This window comes from Phycodurus eques, chromosome 3 (genome assembly GCF_024500275.1).
Source record: "Phycodurus eques isolate BA_2022a chromosome 3, UOR_Pequ_1.1, whole genome shotgun sequence".
NCBI classification, from domain to species: Eukaryota; Metazoa; Chordata; class Actinopteri; order Syngnathiformes; family Syngnathidae; genus Phycodurus; species Phycodurus eques.
The window spans coordinates 29039685-29066461 of record NC_084527.1 but is presented as its reverse complement, the minus strand read 5'-3'; the positions used below and the strand labels follow the sequence as shown (position 1 = coordinate 29066461).

General features: G+C 40.2%; 1 protein-coding gene across 1 annotated transcript in view; it reads left to right on the top strand.

Moving 5' to 3' along the window:
• Positions 1-4674: 4674 nt before the first annotated feature.
• htr7c (5-hydroxytryptamine (serotonin) receptor 7c) overlaps positions 4675-26777 on the top strand; it is a 49216-nt gene continuing 27113 nt past the window's right edge. Inside the window, exon 1 of the mRNA XM_061671039.1 lies at positions 4675-5133. Within this exon, the coding sequence (XP_061527023.1) occupies positions 4784-5133 (350 nt within the window). The 5' untranslated portion in view covers positions 4675-4783. The remainder of the gene's footprint in view (positions 5134-26777) is intronic.

Here is a 26777-nt window from a genome sequence, read left to right as displayed (position 1 = left end):
AACGGACTGATAGACTGGACGTCCCTGTCGTGCTATTGGCCCAAAAAAGGCAGAAGGCTTTATGTCATTGGTTAACGCTACCTGCCAATCGTTCACTGCCAATACAAATCAGTTATGACTTTATACAGGGTTTGGCGCTCCCTAGCGGTCAAACTCTCCTCCACTTGTCTCACAATAGTTAATAGTTTTGTTATCATGTAACCGATAAGGCTATTGATTCTTGTCAAACATATTTTTAATGCTCCTGGAAGTAATAGGTCTATAATTACTCTCTTTTTTTCCACACACTTGTTTTATTAATTGTTCCCACAAAAGCCAAACATCAATCACATTGACACACAACTAAAATGTTCTGAAATTACCTGGCCTTTTGATGTTATTGATGCTCTCGAGATGTGACTACATCATTGTATCACTATCTGTTGACGTATTAAATCACATTTTACAAATGACCGAGGATGTGTTGCCATCTACTGTTACACAGAAGTAACTACAACATCAATCCAAATTGAAAAACAAACCAAGCACACATGGGGCGTTTAGTGCATTTTCATGATTATCTACAATGTTACATATGAAATAATCCAATAACATTTATAGATGCAAAGAAACACACACATACACACAATACAGTATATTTATTCTAAATGAAGGTCCTAAGAACAATACTATACTCAACATCAGTCAACATCAATAATTCGCTAAGCATGTTTTAAGAAACTTACACTGAAACCTAAAGCTATATTAACACGAGAGCGAGTCCAAAACATTGAAGATTCTTTCCTTTCTTGTTCACTAGGTTTCATTAAAAATCAGCCGGATCCTGATGCTGCAACAAACAGACTGACTGTTAAGGATGATAATTCAGTCACAGAGGATGACTCCAAAATTGGCCAAGTAAAAGTCGCCTTCAATCCAAATTTACAATACAATATAATCAAAATTTATTGTCTCTGCGAGTGGTACAATCAAAATCAGTTTGGCATCTCACAATTTACAGCTCTGAGGTAAAAAATATAATTGACCAACAACCACCTTGAGAATTAAGAAGGTGACTTTTAAACAAATGTCACATTAATTTCTGGCCACCTATGGACTGTGGAAGATCAGAACAAATTGTTTTCACTACACCACAGCACAACAGCTTCACCAGCTGTGGCGTAATCTCATATAATACCTCTCTTTAGTATTGTGTCTCAATATTCTGTTTATTTTTAGCCTTCTTATTACGAGACCCAAAGAAACACTGAAAAAGGCCCTGACATGCAGAATGGTTGCTTTGTGTAAGCAGTATGAGTTAGCCTCACAGTCTTATCACCCTGGAAGTCTGACCCATCTTCCCTGACATATACAGATGATTAATAACCTTAAATGGACCTGTAAATGGACCAATTTTTCTTGACAGCAGGAGGCCTGAGAATTGTTTTTATTTATCTGGTGGGACAGTCATTACAAACACGCCTGTCGGACTGCAAAGAAGATATTAAGGAGTCAGCAGCTGAAGCTGTTGTGGCCTGCGTCTTCAGGTGAGGAACAGAGACGACAGGCAGGATCGTGGGTCATGCCACAACTGCTTCTGCCTGGATGTTAATAATAGCCAGTCATAGTTGTACACCTTCATTGGAGTACAGCTGTGTTTGATGATACTGATTGGACTTGATTAGGAAAGCCACACACCTGTCTATATAAGACCTTACAGCTCACAGTGCATGTCAGAGGAAATGAGAACCATGAGGTCAAAGGAACTGCCTGAAGAGCTCAGAGACAGAATTTTGGACTCCAATGAAATGAAGGTGTAGAACCATTTTAAGGATGGTCAGAAAAAGTGGACAGTCCCTGAGTTAAATATATGAGTGTCACAGTAAGGGGGTCTGAATACTTATGGCTGTGTGATATCTAAGTTTTTCTTTTTCAAGAAATCAGCACAAATTTCAACAATTACGTTTTTTTATGTCAATATGGAGTCCTGTGTGTACATTAATGAGGAAAAAAATGAACTTAAATTATTTTAACAAATGGCTGCAATATAACAAAGAGCGAAACATTTAAGGGGGTCTGAAAAATTTCCGTACCCACTGTATATATATATATCCATCCATCCATCCATCCATTTTCTGAGCCGCTTCTCCTCACTATGGTCGCGGGCGTGCTGGAGCCAATCCCAGCTGTCATCGGGCAGGAGGCGGGGTACACCCTGAACTGGTTGCCAGCCAATATATATATATATATATATATATATATATATATATATATATATATATATATATATATATATATATATATATATAATATTAAATATTAAATAAGTGGCTCACACTCATCCCTTGGACTAAAAATGCTGAGGCAGATTTTATCCAACGGAAGAAACTCCTTCAATTGCCAGACGAGTCAAAACCCTTCACTTGTTATTTGCATGCCCTCGTTTTGACACACACAGAGGTTTTCGGAGGAAAGGAAAAGTACCTAGCTGGAGATACTATTCCACCCAAATTTTTGTAATGTGTCGAGAGCACTTTTGATGTATTCACATTTAGTAATGTTTTGATTATCAGTCTCAATGATAATGATAACATACAAATGTATTAGTATAATGCTGATAATGGATAGTGGTTTTGACCATATTGACGCTATACTGATAATGTATATAATGAAATAAAGATTAATGCGCTTACAAAATACTGTCTAGAGATGGTAGACATGTTTCAGTAACAATTGAAGTAAGTGGTAGTAGCACAATTAACCAAAATTATTCTCAAGAATTTTATTACAATTCTTTGAAAGCTTTCCTCTGACAACAGCTTTCTGACAGATTACAATTTGAACTCAGAACACATGGTAGCTACCACCCGTAAAAAAACAATACTGGGAAGTCAATTAAATTAGGTCAAGTATATATGAGGATGTGTGTGCCCCCTATTCCTTTTTGAGATTGTTTTTGCAGGCACTTCATTGGACTGGATCCATTTGGGTATACCAAAGCCAGATCTGCCGATGGGCATACAAATCATTCAGGTATTGCACATTATCAACTAATCAATTTCAGGAAACAAGTCCAATCAGGACTCCTAAGGCTGGGCGACGGACCCTAGCATAATATCAAACCTGGTGATTTTGTGCTGATTAAAAACGTCTGGCGGAAAACGTGGAGACATCAGCGCTAGCTGCGACCTTTCCAAGTCCTCCTCGTAACCAACACTGCAGTGAAAGTCGCTGAAGAGCTACGTGGGTTCATGCGTTACACTGCAGGAAGGTCCCAGCGCCTCCTATGGTCCCGACTCCTCCACTTCCCTCACCTTCTACGACGGATGACCGTTTCCCTCAATTCGACTGCTTGGATGACAATGACGACTCAAATGATGACCATGGTTCATATTCCTCCATCTAACTTTGTTGCATAACTGACTTACAACCTGCTTATGAAGGATTTTCTTAAACCTGAGCTGTGAATTTCTGGATGACTGTAGGGTTGTTTTGTTAATACATATTATACTTTGATGTAATTTTGATTAACTTTTAATGTTTTTAATTACTTAGTGTTTAGCCATATTTAGCAATTGTTTATGCAATTAGCAATTAGTAAATTTTAGCAATATTTAGTTTGATTAACTTGTGTTTTGATTCCTTAGTGTTCAATTTTAGGTACTTAGGATGTAATAATGTTTAGTGATTTTCCTTTTTTATGTGATTAATAGTAGATTGTGAGATATAATTAAAAGGGGGGCAGCTGAGTTGGAAAATGTATGCTTCATATTTACCAAATATGACTTCTTTTAGTTTATACGACCTTCACATGCTTTATTGTTCTATGTTGTGACTACTAGCTGTTTTTGATAAAGATAATTTGAGTGCAGCTGGACAAAGATAATTGGTTTTCTTTCCTTTTCTTCTCTTTCTCTCTCACTTCTGTATATTGGAGGTGATTGTTTGCTTGGACCTTTTCCTCTCTTTGCAAAGACCTTTCTTTTGTCCTTGTAATAAAACTCCACAGACGAGATTGCCTTCTTACTTATTCTGTAAGGAAATATATATATATATATATATATATATATATATACACACACACACATGCATATGTTTGTACGTTTTTTTAAAAATTATTATTACAACATATTTAGGGGGACTTGACAATATATTAGGGGGGGTTTCAGCCCCCCCCCCCCCCCCCCCCCCCCAATATAGGCCTGTCGTGATGGCACTGCATCTTTTTCCACTTTCCCATCCGTATTTGTAGTGTGCTCTCTCGTCATCATATGAATCACTGAGAGAGAGAGAGGGAAAGAGAGAGAGAGAGAGAGAGAGGCAGACAGAGAGACAGACGCAGGGAACGAGAGCAGCACTTTGAGGCGCTTTGTGACCAAGATTTTTGTGTGTGTCAAGCTCAGCTCTTCCCATTCTCTTTCCCATTGTGTTGCTTTGGCGTTGAAGTGACCCTGTGGAGGTGCGGAACAAGGTCACGCGCTCCGCCGAATGGACCATGTTTAGACCGAAATGAAGCCATTAGCAGCCCAGCCCAATCTGTGTTCTGCTTCGATATAGTGAACGTGCAACTGGCTGGAAGTGAAAGCACGGACTCGGACTGGGAAGCAGGTCACAGACATCCAAATATGCGCGTTGGTGTGCGCTGGCGAGTCGTCCCTTTACTTCATTCAGTGGTCGCGTTGTCGTGATGTTCAACACTTCAGGCACTGAGCTCCCTTTGATCAAGAAAGAGCCTATTTCTGAAGTTATCAATGGCACTTTGCAGCTTCTTTACAACGTCCTGGAGAACATCGGTCCCGCAACCATGCGGAATGAGTCGTGCGGGGAGCAGCTGCTGGTTTTCCGGCGCCCGGAGAAGATCATCATCGGGGTGATGCTGGCCATCATCACAGCGGTCACCGTGATGGGAAACACGCTGGTCGTGATCGCGGTGTGCGTGGTGAAGAAATTAAGGCAGCCCTCAAACTACCTCTTGGTTTCTTTAGCTGTGGCCGACCTGTCCGTGGCCATCGTGGTGATGCCGTTTGTGATAGTGACCGACCTCACCGGCGGCAAGTGGCTTTTTGGCGAGGTCTTTTGCAACATATTCATCGGCATGGATGTAATGTGCTGCACTGCCTCCATCATGACCCTGTGCGTGATCAGCGTGGACAGGTAGGATATCATTCAACGTCAATTGCGCGCGCCTTCCTTTCGAGTCAGATATTACCGACACCTCCTAGATGACCTCGATGAACCGCTAACTCCCGAACTGAGGGTAAGCGCAGTTCATCTGCCATATCAAATAATGAGCCGTGGTGTCCAATCCATCCAATAACGGGGCGCCACGCGATGCAAAATGCAAGATCGGCTGATATTTACTTATTACAGTCACCGGAGCAGCAAATGCGCACGCAGGCTGTGATTCTTCATTCATCTGCTTGACCAGATCATGGGAAGTGTTTAATCAGGCATTTAGAATCCGCTGCCAGGACTCTGAAAGATGATTTACGACTGTCCTACATTTGTACTCGGGACATAGGTCCCACCTGCATTTCCAATTCATATATGAATTGGAATTGCATTGAATTGACGTAGTGCAATCAAGTTCTAGCTATTTTTTTTTTCACTTATTGCATACATCAATGCAAGTTTCCTCACTGACAAAACAAATCAATTATTAAAATGGCTAAAAGTGCAGCGTAGCTGAGTTGCAGCCAGCACTAATAATTGGGAAACTGAATAATATTTGGTCTGCTTGTGACAAACGAGTCTCCTTTCCCCGCTGTAATTCGTATAAAAAAGAAAAGTCAAGATATTAGTATTTAATCAGTTGTGCCCAAAGATTTTCCGATCCAAATTGAAAATCCAATTTCGTAACACTGTTGCACAAATATGTGAATTTGAACAAAAGGAATCAAGTTTTAATGAGTGGGTTGGTAAGGATTCTAGAAATGTATGTCCGACTGTCTCTCCGAGTAAGTTAACGGTATGGACATCATGGAGTCAGAAGTTGACCCCTTGTGAATAGGCCCAATAAATATTTAATCCCACAGGCTTACATGGCTGTTCTCCAAGAGAGCACTGTGGTGGAATTCAGCATCACTGATCTTCCCTGCACAAGCTAATGACAGCCAGATAATACCACTGAGATCCTGAGAGAATAGCAAACTATGGCCTCCGTAATCGGCACCAGGTCATCTTTAAGTAAATACATGTATTCGCAAAGGTGGAACGGTGGACGAATGGTTAGCACATCCGCCTCACAGTTCTGAGTTCGAATCCGGCCTCGCCTGTGTGGAGTTTGCATGTTTTCCCCATGACTGCGTGGGTTTTCTACGGGAATTCCTCCCAGATTTCAAAAACATGCATGGTAGGTTAATTGAAGACTCTATATTGCCTGTGGGTGTGAATGTGAGTGTGAATGGTTGTTTGCTTATATCTGTCCTGCAATTGCCTAGCGACCAGTTTAGGGTGTACCCTGCCTCTCACGCGCAGTTCGCTGGGATAGGCTCCAGCATACCCTTGACCCTAGTGAGGAGAAGCGGTGTAGAAAATGGATGAATGGTTGGATGTATTAGCAATGAAGGTGCGCCACATAAACATAAATATTGTACTGTGGATATTGGTATTGAAGTATTTTACAATATTTTAAAGAGACTTCTGGTTTGCTCCTTCCTGTTTTAATAAACAGGTCTTTTTCCCATTAAGTGTCCAAGGGGCTACAGGTAACTCACATTGTCTCACTTTAACAATCAGATAGATCAAGAAAATCACGCGACCCTAGTGAGGAGAAGCGGCTCCGAAAATGGATGGACGGGCATTATCTGTCAGGTACTTTCAGAATAGTAAGACAATAATTTGGCTCGGTTCATTAGAGGGATTCCAGAAAGGAAAGTGGGTGGAATTAAATGATTTTAGTCATCTGATAAATCATCCAATAAATCATCACAATGTCATAATAGTTCCAGACCGCAACATTATTCAACCCTGCACATCTAATGAAATACAACACAAAGGTTTCAAAACTTTACGGCTTATTAAATCAGCTGACACTATCAGTTATCAATTCATATTTTTATTGTTATGGAGCGTCAATGCATTATAATTGTGTTGCAGACTTCTGAAATACACAGTATCTTGTAACATCTATGTCAGAAGGGCATGACTAAAAAACACTCTTAAAATGACGCTCAGACAGTGTACCTGTAAATCAAAGCTATGAAGTGGTTATAATCCACTGGCGGAAGTTTGCATGGTTCTATGGATGCATATTAAGCATATTAAATTTTGTTTGGATCACAAATTTGTGTGTAAAATACTTGAGATCTCAACATGTGTGAGAAATTGTATCTCCTTGAATTAGGATTATTTTGTTTCCCTCATATATTTTATTTAATTGAAAAATCACTTTCTGGCCATACTGTGCACTTAGGGGAGGGGTTACAAAAATGAAAATGCCTCCACAAACGAAATTGTTATCGTTGGTCTGTATCATGTTTACTGACACGTAAAAAGGAAAGGAGACCAAAATCATCAAATATAAACAAACCCCAAAGAGTTATTGTTGAACAAAATTTTAAATCATAGTTACAGTATTTTGTCCTATTAAGACCCTTCTAACATTAGAGAATGAGTAAGCAACATTGAACATTAAAACAACAGGAGACTGTGAACATGAGTGGTCATTTACTTAGGCAATGTATTTCCCATTTGGAGTCACTAATGGCAAGGGTCAGCAACCTTAACCATGACGGCTGACGGTCTAAGTGGCGATTTTACTCAAAGAGCAATTTGGAGTGTCACCCCCCCCCCCCCAAAAAAAAACAACTAAAAGAACAAAAACAAAAACAAAAAATATAACGGGAGTCAGAAAACCCTTTCGACAAGTGAGTATTACACTGTAGATAGTTTTTCTTTTTATTTACTTGCATTTATAAAAACAATGTGTTGCATTTTGGGCATTAATAAACTGCTACAATAGGGCTGCACAATTAAATGGAATCCGCTTATATAGCGCTTTACCTACACCACCACAGTGTCCAAAGCGCTTTAGAAAGCCTCACATTCACCCATTCAATGCACCAATGGGCAGCTGCTGCCATGCAAGGTGATGCCAGGCCCACTGGGGCCAAATTGGGGTTCAGTGTCTTGCCCAAGGACACGTTGACATACAGACAGTCGGAGGCAGGATTCGAACCGGCGACCCTTCGGTCACTGGACGACCCGCTCTACCAACTGATCCACAGCCAATGAATCGAATATTAATCATGATCACGATTCTGGCTGCTACAAATGAATTAGCCTGTTGGTGATTTTAACAATTTTTGCTTTGCTGCATATGAACTTGAAGCACTTTCTCAACCAGTAGTCAGGCAACCACTATGGGGTAAAAGCATTATTATCATTAAGCTGCCTGAATCCTTTTGCCCAAAGTCAGCTGGGATAGCCTCCAGTTTCCTGTGACCCTGACAGAGGTGTCAAGTATTAAGGTGTACTTAAGTAAATTTTTCAGGTATCTGTACTTTACTTTAGCTTTTATTTTTCTAGCGACTTTTTACTTTTACTCCTTATCTAACACAAACATCTGTAATTTCTATTCTTTACAATTTAAAATTGAGCTCGTAACTTTTAAAACCTTGTAACATTAGCGATAACACGGCGTAAAAGACGGGGTTATAAAATAGCCTTCTTATTCCAGCGTTTATTTTCAAAAAAGACCTTAATTCCTATAAAATGGGTATTTTCAAATGGTGGGCATCGTCAGGCGGACATATTTTTCTCACGTACGCCGCTGTAAGAGTCTATAGTCTATATTCATTATTATGGTAGTTGTTGTGATCAAGTGACCATAATGAGTCAATCAAATAGTTTGCTTACCAGAAGAAATTTGTGGACTTGCAGAAGCGGGATGCTGTATTGCCGGTTCAAAAGGAAAGTTAACTCAGAAAAGAGAGTTTTAAAAAATGAATGGATAGATCTGTACTTTTCTATTCTTCCAAAGCCAGCTAGAAACTGTCGTGTCTCATATGTTGCGAGTTCGCAGCTTTATTAACATTAAGCAGCTCTTCCAAATGGTAAATGGACTGCACTTATATAGCGCTTTATCTCCACCATCACAGTTCCCAAAGCGCTTTACAAAACCTCGCAATCAACCACTCACCTCCACATTCATACACCAATGGTTGGCTGCTGCCATGCAAGGCGTTGCCAGGTCCACTGGGCAGCAGATCAGGGTTCAGTGTCTTGCCCAAGGACACGTGCAGACAGTCGTAGCCGGGATTCAAACAAGTGGCCCTTTGGTCACTGGACGACCTGCTCTACCTAGTGAGCCATAGTTCAACCAAACATATCCAATGAACCCGGTGGCAAGAAAAAGCAAATGAATGTTCCTTCCGGATAGTGTGGAATTTGGGGCAACAATGAGCATTTAGGGACGTTTTGGTCATAAAGGAATGTAAAGGAATGTGCTAATGCACCTCTCGAGACTACTCAAACACAGGTAAACCTAATAATTTTTGACTTGAAATGTGCATCAACCCTTGTGAGGACAAAGCGGAACAGAAAATAGATGGATGGATTGTGCATCAATGAATAACTTATTCTGATTTACTCGAGTGCTGCATGTTTAGTGTTACTTAAAATTTAGGCTTGTTATGCCTGTGCTGTTTAACTTAAAATGATTTAACTCCCGAGATGCTGCCATGACATTAGTATGGGATATTCCCATTCCCATTTTTTTTTTTTTTTTTTTGCTGCTGTGTCACCTCCTCCTCCTTAAAACAAGCAAAGTTAGGGCTTTCTTTTCCAACAATGACATATATTATAACATAACATATACATTATAAGTCAAAAGTGTATTACCGCACATGTGGCGAAAGCAAATACTGTTCCCACCATATACTGACAGTAAAAAAAAAAATCACTGAATTGAACTTTAATTGTTAATTTTGCACTTTAAAAGTATAATTTGTATTGATTATTTATTGAGGTTATTTTTCATGGTTTTCTAATTTATTTTTTATTTAATCTATTCAAATATGCTTATGTGTAAGTTAAGCAGTGGTTATGTTAAAATTTAAAGATATATTTTGTTAATATTGGCTTAATTTCTTATTATTTAAAGTTACTTTATGTAACCCATTAGTTAATAATAAATGGTGAGTTTTTCTCATACCTCCTGTTGCTGATTATTGTTCTCTGAGTAATGTCACTTGATCGAGCCTTTTCTAACGTTCTATACTACAAAATACGATAAGTATGCATGATTATTGCTGATATCGGATTGGACCAATATCTGTATCAGCCAAAACTCAAGGCTGCAAAATTGGTATCGGATTTGAAGTGAAAAAATAGGATAGGGACATCCCTTTTACAAACAATTAAGAGACAGCCAAGCACAGACAGGTATCAGCACGCACAGGTGTTCATAAAGAAACACCTGTCAGCAATACAAGTCGAAATCAGAAAAATGTACATATATAGAATTATAAACAAAATGGTAATCTGTGGCCATGTATTTCTATTTCAACAGGTTGTAATGGATTTCCCACATCTAAAAAAAAATACACACAGGTTAACTGAGGACTCTAAATTGTCCATAGTTGTGCATGTGAATGTGAATGGTTGTGGGTCCTATGATTTACTGCTCATCAGTCCAGACCACCTTTCTCTCCCCAAGTCAGCCGGGATAGGCTCCAGCACAGATATTTTTTTTTAAAATTTGGAAATCATTGTAAATATGATATTACTTTTTAAATTCAACCATATCTGTTAAATAATGATGAATATGATTATTATGTATTAACCAGGCGGCACGGTGGACAACTGGTTAGCAACCGTGTTGAAATCCGGCCTCCACTGTGTGGAGTCTGCATGTTCTCCCCTTGCCTGCGTGGGTTTTCTCCCTGGGTGCGCCGGTTTCCTCCCACATCCCAAAAACATGCATGATAGGTTAAGTGAAAACTCTAAATTGCCCGTCGGTGTAAATGTGAGTGTGAATGGTTGTTTGTATGTGCCCTGCGATTGTCTGGGCACATACAAACAACCACTCACACTCGCACTCACAGTTACACCTACGGGCAATTTAGAGTCTCCAATTAATGCATGTTTTTGGGATGTGGGCGGAAATCGGAGTGCCCGGAGAAAACCCACACAGGCACGGGGAGAACATCCAAACTCCAAACAGGCGGGGTCGGGGATTGAAACCCGGTCCTCAGAACTGTGAGGCTGACGCTCTAACCAGTCCTCTTTCAGACACAGAAGAAGCATTATGTGCCTGTGGTATCGTCATTAACATTGCACTTTGAATTTTAAGAAAGTTCGAGATGTATTGAGAGCCACCCCCTTAAAAAGTAAACATTTGTTTTGGCTTTACTTTTTTTTTAACCTTCCCTGTGAGTAATATGTTACACATTCAATAATTCAAAAGTAAAACATGAATGATTTATTCAGAATGTTGGGAAGAGATGGTGCTTTTCTGTAGTTCCTTGGATGTCTAAGAAAAGTAATGCTGAAAGAATGAAGGAGCTCGTGTTGCAGGTTGGATGATATTAAGTAAAAAATATCACTTAACTGTAAAAGTAGATAGACTCTTGGTCACACTCAGCACGGTAAATCAAACAAGTGAAGACCTCTAAATGGTATTTGGTTGAGAAATTAACCTTCACGTCTTTTGTGCATATATGCAGCGTCAATAAGAAGCAGTAATCATGTTTAAAAAAAATTGTGAGGCAAGTAAGCTTGTTCCTGCAGAGAGAGTGCAGCTGGGGAATATCCACCCCCAGGAACACACACACAAGACTTGACATAGCTGACATATCCTCAGGTAATGTGATGTGATGCCCAAGCTCTGCTCTCAGGCAATTTTCTTTTCCAAATTCCACCTCGTGAAGGATTGGATATTTTCGTGCAAGGCAGTTCATGTTTGGGAAGAAATTCTTTGAAAAATGTGTAAAGAGCGTGTGTTCTAGTCAGGAGATACAATATTACTTTGTATTCCTGAATCCTATGATCACAAGCATAGTTAATGCGACAAACAGTTATAACTATTTCATGCTGAGTACAAACAGTTTTCATCTTCAAAGGGGATACTAAATAAAATTCCATCGGTGCCTGGGAGCTTGTGGCAATCACTTGCAAAGTTCTGTCAATGAAAATATTTCAGATGTCATGAAATAAAAATGGTGGGAGAATGCATTTGGCTGGTTAATCATTGATAACTGCCAACTGCAGCTGTTTCCGTCCTGTTTGACTACCTGTTTGACTTTTATTACAAAATAACCTGAAGTCAAAGACAAATTGTACTCAGAGAAGGTGTGCACGTAGAACGGTTTGAAAATAGAAAATGAAAAGGTGACAACCAAAAGGCATAGATTGAAACCTCTGAAGTTGAACATTATCTGTTTTGTTTCACCTCTTTTTCAAAACCTTTTTTCTCTCCATAGGAAATAATGGAAAGAAAAGGGTCAAACATATTGTAACATTCTTAACTTTAATTCATCAATCACAGTTAATTTTAAGATTTCAAAAAGAAAAAGTCTTAACTTTAATGATATAGCTAGATATATGCAGCCGATCTAATTTTTAACATTCTTACTAGTCACACGAGTGTAAAAACAAGCTAACCACGATCAAATAATTAACAATACATTAACTTTGATTGCAAGTAAATATATGTATGGATGGTTAGACAAGTATTGCTCCTTTGAATGTGAGTAAATACTGGTGTATTTTTTTCTTTTTCTGTTATTGACACTTGTCCAGAAAATGTGTGGCGTGATGGAATTCGTTTTTGTTGTTGTTAAACAAATGTTTTTAATTTTGCTAGCGTGTATATTTGTCTTTCTCTGTGTGTCAGCCCTAAGATTAATAGTTGTTTAATCACACCACTTCTCACCGAGCAATACACATCAGATGGAATTTTATTTGATAATGGATGAATAATATTCATGATTTATTCTTTGTATGTAATTTGTCTTTATACTGTATGCTAGGAACTGCAGTACTGACATGGATGTAAAAATAAATAAATAAATCACTTAACTCCTAAAAATAAATAAAAATAAATCTTGCTCTTTGGACTGATGAGTGATGAATTTAGCACAATTTCATAGCGCTGGCAGGTTTCAATTCATTCATATTTAATTGAGCTGCAGATGGCCAATAATATGTTGTAGAGCAGGGGTGATCTCAAGTGGGCTTGACCAGTATATTTGTGGCCTAATAAGCTATAAATAATGACAATTCCAATTGTTTTCCATTTTTATTTTGCTGCAAATTATCACCAGTACCATTTGGAAAATATTCACATTTATTGATTATCTTGTTGCTGATCTGTTTTAAATCATATGCACAATCTGAAATTTCTTAACAAAATGAGTGCAATTTCAACATTATGAATCAGTGTTTTCATTTACTCATGAAACTTACAGATCACACTGGATTTACATACTGTATCGACCTATTTAAAACAACCTGTTATGATCTAGAAATCATTTTAAATTTACATGAATTTCCACATCCATCTGGAAATCTTGACAACCTCAACTCACTAACCCATCATATAAATTAAAGTGGGAACTTTTTAGGAAAGTAGGGAGGAACAGTTGTCCCCATGCCTCATAAATGTACTCATAAATATACAGACAAGTTGTGGCAGTGCATGAAAAAAAAAAAACACATAAAAGGGTGCCACCAAAGCAGTCTGTTTTGAACTGAAGCGGTTGACTGATATTGTCCAATGTTCAGTCTCTTAAAATATTTCTACAGGAGGTATTGTACTGTACTGTATTGTTCACTGTGCAAAGGTGGCACAGCATTTTATGATGTAGACTTACTTTGCTCCTGAAACATGACGTCGTTTAGCCTTAAAGTTGATCAATATCAGGCATCTAAAAGTCTTATCCATATTAGGCATCAAATCCTGAGCAACAGCCAATTTCAGAATATCATTTAAGTGGTGGTCAGTGCACCATCCAGTGCCCAAAATTAGCATCAACAGTTACTTTTCTTGAGCAATTGCAGTAAATGTGTTGTATTCCCACGGGCCGGCTCAGCCTTCTATTGGGCAGTCATTTACTGCAGTTATTAATAGTAGTCTGTCTGCAGGAGTGGTTTTCATTAATTTGAAACGTGCCGTTGTGCGAGCTTTGTTAAAAAACAATCTCAAAGGTCAATCATTGACAACCCGGGTGTAAAAGTGGACATTGATCTTTCGTTTGACACCCAAATTAAAGCAGTTGTTAAATCTAGCTTTTTCCAATTAAGGAAGCTGGCAAAAATCCAACCGGTCCTTCAGAAACGGCACTTTGAAATCGTAATCCACGCCTTTGTGACCACTCGGCTGAATTACTGCAATGCGCTATAAATGCGGGTTAGTGGGTCCGCCATTGCTCGCCTGCAACTGGTTCAAAATGCTGCGGGTTGTCTTAACTGGCACAAGAAAGTATTAGCGTATATCACCTATTTTAGCTTCACTCCACTACCTGCGTGTTCGTTTTAGGATTCATTTTAAAATTCTTTTATTTGCTTTTAAAGCCTTGAATGGCCTTGCCCCATCGTACCTCTCTGAGCTGCTGCACCCCTACATTCCCAGCCGCTCTCTCAGGTCAGCTGACCAGCTGCTCCTGACAGAGCCCAGAGCCAGGCTCAAATTTAGAGGTTAACGAGCGTTTGCTGTTGCAGCTTCAAAACTGTGGAATGTTTTTCCACTCCACATCAGATAAGCCTCATCTTTGTCTCATTTTGAATCCTTGCTTAAAACCCGTCTTTTTACCCTGGCTTTTAACACTAGTTAGGGGGTCTCATGTGATGTGTATGTGTTGTGTGGGCAGTGCATTTTATTTTATGTTGATTTTTCCTACTTTATTTGATATAGTTTTTATCTCATTTAATTTTATTTGATTGTTTTTATCATTATTTTGTCTTTTTGCTATGTTTTTATTGAATTGTACAGCACGTTGGGAACCTCATGTTTGTTTATATTGTGCTATATAGATAAAGTGGACTGGATTGGATTGGATTGGATTGGATTCTTCCAGGAGCATATTTGTGAGGTCACACACTGATGTTGGGCGAGAAGCCCTGGCTCACTTTCCACTCAAAATCAACCCAAAGGTCTTCTGTCAGGTTGAGGGCCGGACTCTGTGCAGGCCAGTCAAGTTCATCCATACCAAATTATCTCCTCCATGTCTTTATGGACCTTGCTTTTGTGCACTGGTGAACAGACATGTTGGAAGAAGAAGGGGTAACTTTGACCAAACTGTTTGACTGTCCAAAATCTTCATTACATTTTTTTTCACTGGAACTCAGGGGCTAATATTTTGGACATTTGCAACTTTGTGGGAACAGCTCGGAAATGGCCCCTTCCTGTTCCAACATAACTGTGGATGTGTAGGAACTTGACTAGCCTGCACAATCCTGACCTCAACCCTATAGAACACTTGTTAATAAGTTGGAGACTGAGAGCCAGGCCCTCTTGTCCAACATCAGTGTGTAACCTCACAAATTCCCATAAACCCACTCCTAAACCTTATGGAAAAATCTTCCCAGAAGAGCTGAAGCTGTTTTAACTGCAGAGGGTGGACCGATGTCATATTAAACCATATGGATTAAGAATGGGATGTCACTTAAATTCATATCTGAGTCAAGGCAGGTGAGCGAATCCTTTTGGGAGTATAGTGTGGGTTAGCATACTAGCATTTTCTTAACAGAGCAAAAACAAAAGAAACAAAATTAAGCTGATTAAAGTGACACAAACCTTGCAGTATTTTTACCAACTGATGAAAAATTACAGGTTAAATGAGATCATTTTTCTTGAAATTAAGAAGAGGAGAAGAATCATCTTTTATTGTCGTGAACACGTTTCCACATGTTTTTTCAAAATGTTTCCTCTGCATTAAACCATTTGTGGACACATCAAGCACACAACGTTAGTTACACACAGTGGAGCAGGGGATACTTAAGTGTTCCCGGGGTGCTGTTCAGGGTATGAAATCACACACTGGTAATTACTAGATTTGTATATGTCAGATGAAACCTTTTATTTATTAATGGGAACCATTTATTTTATAAATGGTTCCCATTTTTATTTCTAGCAAATAAAAGACAGACAGCTACACCATGAGCGGCAGCAGACTTAAAATGTTCCACTCTCTTGTAAAACTTGACAAAAAAAAAAAAAAAACTTGTAAAACTCGGATGATGGATTATTAACAACGGGCCAGCTAATAGTGATCTGAGTTTTATTTTACTATTGTCAACATACCACTCTATTTATTCAACAATCTCCGGGGACAGGAAGAATAAAAAGGGTGAAGTGCTGAGTGACTTCAGTGTTGCATAAATCAAGCTCCAAATTTGGCATTATAATAATGGGAACCATTATAAGTCGATACGAAACAAGAGGTCGACAAACAGTTACAAATCAGAGAGATAATAGGCTTTCTGAGAAAAACAATGCCATCGTACAAAATTGTTTCTTAGTTGAAGGTTGTTTACTTTTAACATGTCGCATATATTTGAATGCAACTTGGTGTGCAAAACTTTGTTTCATTAATATTTTCATTGTATATATTGGAAGGAATTATGAATATAAATAGATGTTTAAAAAAGAGTTACCCTAAACTGTAAGCATGCTTTCTTTACTTGGAACCTGAAAAGTTGGTGATTTTAATCTTTGGCATTAAACAGTTTATATTCTGCTGGTGAAATACAACATTGAGTTATGATGCTTACATTATTGGTCAACTGCACTTGTGGAAGACTGTGTACCTCAGAACTGATCTCTAACTGAGTTAATCTGTTGTAGGCCAGTTGTTTTAAACTGTTGTCACCCTGGGACCCACATTTTCTTATTGTTGCAAAGTCACGACCCACTTTTATAAAAGTTAAGAATAATAAAGCATTTTTTTTTTGTTTAAAAATAGCCTTTGAAAACACATGTACAGTATGTACATACCGCTAAAAGCACCCGCTAACCAGAGTGAGCTGATTTTTGGATTATTATTTTTTCTTTTAATGGATAAACTACTGAAATACAGCATTGATTTATAATGATTACATCATTGTCAACTGCGCTTGTGGAAGACTGTGCCTCAGAACTGACCTTTAACTGAGTTAATCTGTTGTAGGCCAGTGGTTCTCAACTACTGTCACCCTGGGGCCCACATTTTCTGATTGTTTCAAAGTCACAACCCACTTTTATAGAAGTTAAGAACAAGAAAGCATTTTTTTATGTTTAGAAATAGCCCCTGAACCACATGTACAGTACGTACATAACACCAAAAGCACCTGCTAGCCAGAGGCTGAGCTGAAATATTTTTTTTTATAGAGTAAACTAGTGACTAGAACAAAGTGAATAACATTTCCTGCCACTTATCTAATATGTTCCATGTAGGAACTTGGTACACCTCTGTATTGTAATGGAAAAAAAAAATCTGAATATGAATATGACCAATATAATTCTTTACTCGGTCTCCACGACCCACCCAAAATGGGTTCGTGACATTTGGGTCCCGACCCACCATCAATATGCAGCACTTTCCTATGAGATGCACAGGACAATAAACCCACTCTGGTCTCAAATAATGTCCAACATACAGTCTATCAGCAGTTGATAAGCGGGTTAATTATTCCATACTGTAAGATATACTAATGATGACTGGCAAGGAGTTTCACAATCAGGACAGTTGTAACAGCTTACTAACGGACCCCATGGTGAGATTGTCAGCTGTTGAAGCATTCTTGCACCACTAAACTCTTTGCACATTTCTTGGAGGTGTGAGGTCACAATATGTTCAGAAGTGCTAGCTAGGTCCCAACTTCCTGCAGAGAATGAAAAGAACACAAAACCAAACAGTAATTAGGAGATGGTCAGTAGTGGTGGTGTGCGATATTGCATATTTTGGTATCACTCTGAGACCAAGTAAATACTGGGTCAGTATTGCGGATTACAATATTATGCAATAATTAATCTAGATGCATTTCATATTGCTAAATCTCAGTTAATTATCATGATGTTTAAGTGTTTTTGTGAGTTTTTTTTTTCTTAAATAGTTGAAACCAAGGACATAGTTACGAGAAAGCTTATTGGTGAAGATACAATATTATAACTTTTTCTTTTTTCAGAAACAGTCGAACAGTAACAAAACATCCATCCATGCATTCTCAACACCGCTTATCCTGTTCAGGGTCACGGGAAACTGGAGCCTATCGCAGCTGACTTAAGACAAAAGTCAGACCAAACCATGAACTGGTCACCAGTCAGTCACAGGGCACATATAGACAGACAACCATTTGCTCTCACATTCACAGTGTCACTGAGTGGAAACTGAACCGATGCTGCCAAACTCAAGGCCTGGGGGCCAGAGCTGTCCCGCCACATCATATTATGTGACCCGCGAAAGCAAATCATGAATTGTCATATGGAATAAATATTTCCAACCATGTTTTTGTTACAAAACCTCTTTTTTACAATACAGTAACTTAAACAATAGTTACAAAGTATTACCCTTGAATTTCGATTTCCAAACTATTCATCTATCAATTTGTTGTCTATGTAATAATATCAGGAGGTGATTCAATATTTATATGATTTCAAAATCTTAACGGCCCTCTGATACAAACCATAACTACAATGTGGCCCGCAACACAAATGAGTTTGACACCCCTGCACTACACCATCAATGACTTAGTAACAAAACATTTTCCCCCATTCATTGTCATGTCTAGATTTTTTTCCCAAGTACAATTCCAGTACATTTAAATAACATTTCAATGGGATTAATGTATTACGTCAAGGTCTTAACATAATTTACTTTTTGAGTTGGCTAAAGTAACAAATGGAGAGTTTCACTTTGAAATTTAATTGCTGGTGGGCTGGCGGACCCGAGCTGGCAGCTTGCATGCTTCTTATCATGTGATGGCACAATATCGAAACACAAGAGGTGGGAGGAGGAGCAAAGTGTCCCTGCTCCGCGCCGAGACAGACATGGCGAGTCTGGCGTCACCTGATTGCTGAAACCGAAGCAGTGCATACAAAAGCGAAACTGAAACTACACTATATTTTCACGCTAGTATCGATCTGATACCAATACAGCTTTGGTATCAACATTTGGATCGATCCATCCACCACTAGTTAGGAAGTAATCATTGACCAACGAGTGTATGTATCCGTTGCTTGTTATTGTGCACAATCTGTAACATAAGCCATGTTACTGCATAGTCAACGTGTCTGGTCAAAAGGCTGTGACCTCTGTCACCACCAAATCTGTCTTTTCAATGTAAGTTTATATGATGTATTTAGATTTAGACGTCCTGCGTATGACATCACATTTGAGTTCCATTGGGGGAGGCAATACTTTGGATTCATAGTTGTCTATGAAGTACCATATCCTGTTCACGAGTAACATGAAGTGATTGCTTCTCCCGTGGTGATTTTTGTTCTCCTACCTTCACTTGTTGGTTGGCAGTGTTGGGCAGCGCTACATGTAATGCCCCCAAGCCATCCAACACATTCCAGGACACAGATTCAGTTGTTTCCCAAAGTCAGCAGTCAGTCAACAATCGCCAGCTAAGGCCTAGATCAGACTACAGGATTTTAGCCGCGTTAGTGGCCTTATATGCTATCATGGGCAATTTCCAAAATCGAGCCCAACATACGACAGAACTTCTTGTAGTGTGACATCATCCAATACCAACGATTTGGCCCTACGATAAGCCCTACGATGCCGAAATTAAAAGTCGAGCATGTGTAAGTTTTTAGAAATCTTCCGTGTAGTATGACATATCAACGACAACTCTCCAACAGCGCACCTTGACGTCGATCAATATGATTCTGTATTGTGGCACGCTTGCCGTTGTCAACATAATTGGTCGCCGTTGTCAACATTTATCCATGCGCACAAACCAATGTTTACCGAAGGTTGAGAGCGTGATTCAACAGAACAGCGGTATGTTTACATACAAACGTTAGTGTTAGCACTAGTTTGCGAGGCGAGATAATGTTTTGTTGCCTGCTTGTGAGCCGTATTATTATTTTTATTTTATATTATTAAAATTGAAATTTAAATTCTTGAATGGACAGCCCAAAACATTCTTTTCCGGGCAAGTTTTTTTCCCCTCTTTTGGTTCTTTATTTTTTTTCACATTCCATGGGCGATCCATTGTTTACAACAACTTGTCGCCTTGGTAACGGTTATATCCGGTTGCGTTGAAAGGTGACACGTTTTCTGGGCACGGCTCCCCGACAGTGCTTTTACAAGCTACAAACAGAACACAAGATAAAGCCCAGTGATTGTAAAAGACGGGATACGATGGTATCAGACTACATGTGTAGTGTTGCCACTGCCTGACGGAGATAAGGCAAGATTTTATGGCAGTCGTGTGACATAGTTGAGTCATGAAAGACCAAATTTTTCTTGTAGTCAGATCCAGGCACAAGACACTGACATTGGAGATGAAGCATGATTGTCCAAAAATTTTAGAATTAAGTGTTCATTTATACCCAAATAGTACAATAAAAAAAAATATTCTCGTAAAAGACTGACTGAAATTGCTTTCATGTGCATTAGCTACTTCTGTCATTATAATGTATCTTAGCTTGCCACATTTCTCTAGTGGCTAGCTTCAGTGTAGGGAAGCTTCATTTAACGTGTAGTATAACTTGTAGCGGAGCACTTTCCAAGTAGCTTGCCCAACACTGTTTGTAGGGAGGTGTATCAAAGTGTGCACCGCTGTTTTCCCCTGCAAGGTCAGACAAAACCAAATCAGAAGTCCATCCATCCATTTTCAACACCGCACATCCTGGTTAGGGTCGCGGGGCGCTGAAGCCTACCCCAGCTGACTTCGGGCGAAAGGCGGACTACACCCTGAACTGGTTGCCAGTCAGTCACAGGGCACATATAGACACGGACAACCATTCGCACTCACATTCACACCATCACTGAATGGGAACTGTACCCACACTGCCTGCACCAAAGTCAGGGGAGTGTATCGCTACACCATCAGTGACTCAAAATCAGAAGTGGAAATTACATTATTACAGTGAGACTGTGCACAAGAGTGCTAAAGTTTATCATTTGTAGCATTTTTAGCCATTTAATGTGTCTTTGTTGTCTCTGTAACTCTAAATGTGGTGTTAGCGTTCCTCTTGCAATATAATTTCCAATTTGCATAGACACACTTTGATTCCAAAATTCTGGACATATGAGCACATATTAATTCTGGGGGCGCAATGATTTATTAGAATATTTTTCCTTTGTGTTGTATTCTGGTCAAGTTTGACTGATTTCAAAGTTTTATGTCTGAAAATTGTAGTTTATTTTTTCAGATTGACCTAAGAGATCAAAGATATATCATTGTCTACAAAGAGGATTTGAACGCAGAAAATTAATTGTATTGATATCTAATTTTGTATTGATATCTAATTTTGTGAGTTTTATTCAACTTTTGTACACTCTTCTTCATGTTCACTGTAAAAAATTACTGGCCATTAGAAATGAATGGGAGAGTCAACAATTAGCGTGAAAAATTAGCTCAGGCACATCCTAATTTGTCAGATGGGGGATTACTGCCCCCCAGAGAATGCTGCCCTGGGCGGCTGCCCAAATCGGCTATATCAGAAAGCGTCCCTGGTTGCTGTCATATTCAAGTCAAAGAATGGGAACTTATCCTGGTCTTCTACCAATTGAAAATGTCATCAGGATAACCCCAGGACCTACGAAATATGCCGTATCCTGGACTGATGGCATCAAATCCTGCTTTGAACTCTTCCTGACTGAGTCCACTGTAACCACTGTGGTAAACTAATTTATAGGGGAAACATAGACAACTGGAAGTTTCTCACCCAGAGAGACACCAATGCAAACATGGGTCTTGGCTAGTGTGTACACATCCAAAACCAAATCTACAAGCAGTTTATGGAATACAGAGTCTTTTGTGGGGTCACCATTTCTTTCCCAAAATTCCACGTTGTCACGGGCGATTCGCTTTAACAACCTGGACAAAAGCCCAGGAGGAAACTGGAGTAGCCGGACAAAACCCAGGCAGGCACGCATGCAAACTCCACACAGGCGGGGCTGGAGTTTGAACCCCGGTTCTCAGAACTGTGAGGCAGATGTGCTAACCAGTCGCTCACTATGCCGCCTGCTATCGAACAATGCAAACTAAAACCAGCAGACATTCCAACAGCTTCTTCCTTCTAGCCATTAACTTCTTCAGTAGTTGACTTACAATTTCATCCATCCATCCATCCATTTTCTTTACCGCTTATCCTCACTAGGGTCGCGGGCTGCTGGAGCCTATCCCAGGTATCTTTGGGCGGGAGGCGGGGTACACCCTGAACCGGTCGTCAGCCAATCGCAAGGCACATAGAAACAAACAACCATTCACACTCACATTCACACCTACGGGCAATTTAGTCTTCAATCAACCTACCACGCATGTTTTGGGGATGTGGGAGGAAACCGGAGTGCCCGGAGAAAACCCATCCAGATACGGGGAGAACATGTAAACTCCACACAGGCGAGGCCGGGATTTGAACCCCGGTCTCCAGAACTGTGAAGCAGATGTGCTATCCAGTCGTTCACCGTGCCGGCCTTACAATTTCATTATAATTTAATTCAACGGGACACTTCTAGATTATTTGTACACTCACTGTTATATCACGCTGCACCCGCTTGCCATTAACTTCTTAAACAGTGAACTTAGAATGTCATTAGAACATGCTGCCAATTTTACACATCTGTCAGGACACACACATTCTACATTATTTGTACACTCAATCAGAATCAGAAACATTTTTATTTGCCAAGTATGTTAAAAAAAACACAAAAGGAATTTGTCTCCGGTAATTCGAGCCGCTCGAGGACGACAACAGACAGAGAACACTTTGGAGACATAAAGATATTGAGAAAAACAGTCACTGAGCAATAAAGGGTTCCGAGTTATCTGGTAATGCCGGTACATTTTTTTTTTTTGACAATTGTGCAAAAAGATGCAGAGTCCTCCAGCACTTAGAGCAGTTTGAATGACTAATATTACAATAGTCCGGTGCAATGACCATTGTGCAAAGGGCGCCGAGACTTCAAGCGGGTAGTACGATAGTCTGGAACAATGTTGATTGTCCTCAGTCAGTGTGCAAATGGAGCAGATGCTACTCTGGCATGAGTGGCCAGTATTGGTCAACTACAGCTATGCAACTAGTGCAAATAGGGGGGTACTGACAATCCTTTCAGCAGTTTTGATTGTCCGTTGCAGTCGGAGTTTGTCCTTTTTTGTAGCAGCACCAAACCAGACTGTGATGGAAGAACACAGGACTGATTCGATGACCGCTGTGTAGAACTGCCTCAGCAGCTCCTGTGGCAGGCTGTGCTTACTCAGAAGCCGCAGGAAGTACATCCTCTGCTGGGCCTTTTTGAGGACGGAGCTGATGATCCTCTCGTAGGTCCCTGCATTGTCGAGGTGTTCTAAGATGAAGTGCAGTCCAATGTTGACTGCATCATCCGCAGACCTGTTTGCTCGGTAGGCAAACTGCAGGGGTCCTTTGAGGCTCTTGAGGTGGTCCAGCACGAGACGTTCAAAGGATTTCATGACCACAGATGTCAAGGCGACAGGCCCCTAGTCATTTATACCCGAGATTGCAGGTTTCTTGGGGACTGGAAGGATGGTGGAGCGTTTGAAACAGGATGGAACTTCGCACATTTCCAAAGATCTGTCGAAGATCTGAGTGAAGACTGGAGCGAGCTGATCCACGCAGACTTTGAGGCAGGATGGGGACACATGGTCTGGGCCTGCCGCTTTGTTAATCTTTTGTTGTTTGAAGATGCGTCTTACTGTTTGCAGATGGCAGAAGTCGGTGGTGTGATAGTGGTCCGTGGTGCGGCTGGGTGGGTGTGGGGTGTGAAAGTGTCCTTTTCAAATCTGCAGTAGAAGGTATTCAAGTCATTGGCTAGTGTGATATTGTTCTCAGCTTTGGGGGATCGTCACTTGTAATTTGTCAGCGATTGGAATGCATGCCAGACTGATTTAGAGTCGTTAGCGCTAAACTGTTTTTCCAACTTTGCTGCAGAGTTCCTCTTTGCAATGTTAATTTCTTTAGTCAGATGGTTTCCAGCTCGATTATACAGGGCCCTGTCCCCGCTTTGATATGCGTCCTCCTTAGCTTGTCAAAGCTGCTTAAGTTTGACAGTGAACCACCCCTTGTTGTTGTTGAATGTGCAAAATGACTTTGTTGGTACACAAACCTCTTTACTGAAACTGATATAGGATGTGACAGTGTCCGTATATTCATCCAGGCTGCCAGTTGAATTTTCAGACACTCCAGTCTGTGCAGTCTAAACAGCTTTGAAGTTCCATCTTTGCTTCATTGGTCCACTTTTCCACAGTTTTCACTGTAGGCTTCAGGCATTTAAATTCTTGCCAGTACGTCGGTATTAAGTGAATTAAGCAGTGATCAGACGAGCCCAGGGCTGCATGAAGTTTGGCATGGAATGTGTTTTTTAGCGTAGTATAGCAGTGGTCCAAAATGTTGTTTTCCCTGGTAGGACAGTCGATGTGCTGCTTGTATTTAGGGAGTTCGTGGTTGAGTTTAGCTTTGTTAAAGTCCCTGAGAAGTGAGCCCGGGTGTTTTTTTTCAATTTCATTAACTTGTTGGGGGAGCATTAGCAGTGCGGCGTTCGTGTTAGCTTGGGGCAGAGTATAGGCGCCAGCGAGAATGAATGATGCGAACTCACGCAACGAGTAGAATGGCTTACAGTTCAAAAACAGCGACTTCAAATGCGGGCTGCAATGTGTGCTGAGCTCCGTGACGTCCGTACACCATTTTCCGTTGATATAGAAGCATATCCCGCCGCCTTTTGTTTTCCCCGATGATTCCATGTCGCGGTCTGCCCGGTGAAGATGGAAGCATGACGGTGCCATCGGGTACAGCGTCACAAAGCCAGGTCTCCGTAAAGCACATGGCGGCGGAACGTCCGAAGTCTTTACTGGTCTTTATCAGAAGATGAAGCTCGTCCATTTTGTTGGGTAGGGAGCGTACATTCGCGAGGTGGATCGACGGGAACGCCAGGAACTCCGACTGCAACGGACAATCAAAACTGCTGAAAGGATTGTCGGTACCCCCCTTCCCACCATTGAGGACTTGCACGCTGCCAGAACTAAGACAAGAGCGTGCAAAATCCTCTCGGACCCTCCGCATCCCGGTCACCGGCTCTTCCAGCTTCTTCCCTCAGGTAGGCGCTACCGATCAATGCAAACTAGAACTAGCAGACATTCCAACAGCTTCTTCCCTCTTGCAATCAACTTCTTAAACACCTAAACTACAATTTCATTACAACATGCTGGCAATTTTTTGACTTGAGTTTGTTGTCACATTTCTGTGCGGCCAATTATGTATTACTCGTCCACTGTAGTTGTCTCGCCATGCTGCACTATTTGCATATACTGACCACTCATGCCAGAGTAGCATCTGCTCCATTTGCACACTGATTGAGGACTATCTGCAACATTTGCACAACCAACATTGTCCCAGACTATCGCACTACTCGTCACTTTAAACTGCATGCAGTCCTTGAAGTCTCGACGCCATTTGCACAATGGTCATTGCACTGGACTATTGCAATATTAGTCATTCGAACTGCTCTAAGTGCTAGAGGACTTGAGGACAATTGTAAAAAAAAAAAAAAAAATGTACTGGCATTACCAGATAACTAGCAACCCTTTACTGCTCAGTGACTGTTTTTTTTTTCTTGTCAATGTCTTTCTCTCTCCAAAGTGTTCTGTAAATTGACTGTCTGTTGTCGTACTAGAGCGGCTCCAACTACCGGAGACAAATTCCTTGTGTGTTTTTGGATATACTTGGCAAATAAAGATGATTCTGATTCTGATGCGCCGAAGACCGCGGACGCCGCTCCGGTGAGTAACTCGCAGAAAAAAACTGAGCGGATTTGCGAAAGTTGGTGAAAGAAAGTCCGGAGTAACCTTCTTGATGGTTAGCAAGTCTCCCATTGTGTAAGTGAGTCGTGTAATGTCTCCAAAGACTAACGAAAAACATAAACACAAAAACAATACTAAAGCGCGTAACCGAGGCGACCACACTGGTAGGCGCCATTTTGGTACAATATCTATCACTGCACTATTTGTATACTGTTGTTGATTACTGCTTGCCACTGTGTTTGAGAACTCTGCAGCATTTGCACAATCGTCGCTATACCAGATCATTGCACTATTCGTCACATTAAGCTGCTGTAAATTGCTTGAGCACTGTGCATCATTTGCACAATCGCCATTGTATCAGTATCACCACTCAAGTGGTGCACTTTCATTGCTCAATGACTCTCCACACGCATTTTTTTTAAATATCCTAATGTTTCTTCATATTTGTTGTTATACTAGAGTGGCTCCAACTTTCGGAGACGAATTCCCTGTGTGTCTTGGAACATACAGTACTTGGCCAATAAAGCTGATTCTCATTCTGATTTTGAGCCTGATTAATACAGTGTTTATGGTGAGTTTTAGTGGAACAGTTATTTCTAACCGGGAACACCAAATTGTTTAACACGAAATGAATACAACACAAGAGTACATCCATTTTCAATTAGTTATAAAAACACGTAGTTTCTTTCTGATCAACACCGGGTGAAAACTACAAACTCAAATTTGGTTTAATGTCCCTTAACAAATTTCCCCTCAGCCAAAGTCTTCTGCAGGAAGCAAGGCAGGGCTGATTTACTGTATTTGCATACATACAAAAGGAATGCTTGGCCCATAGAGGGCGCATTTCAAAAACTGGGCTGAGGTATGGAAGCTGCTTCCTTGGA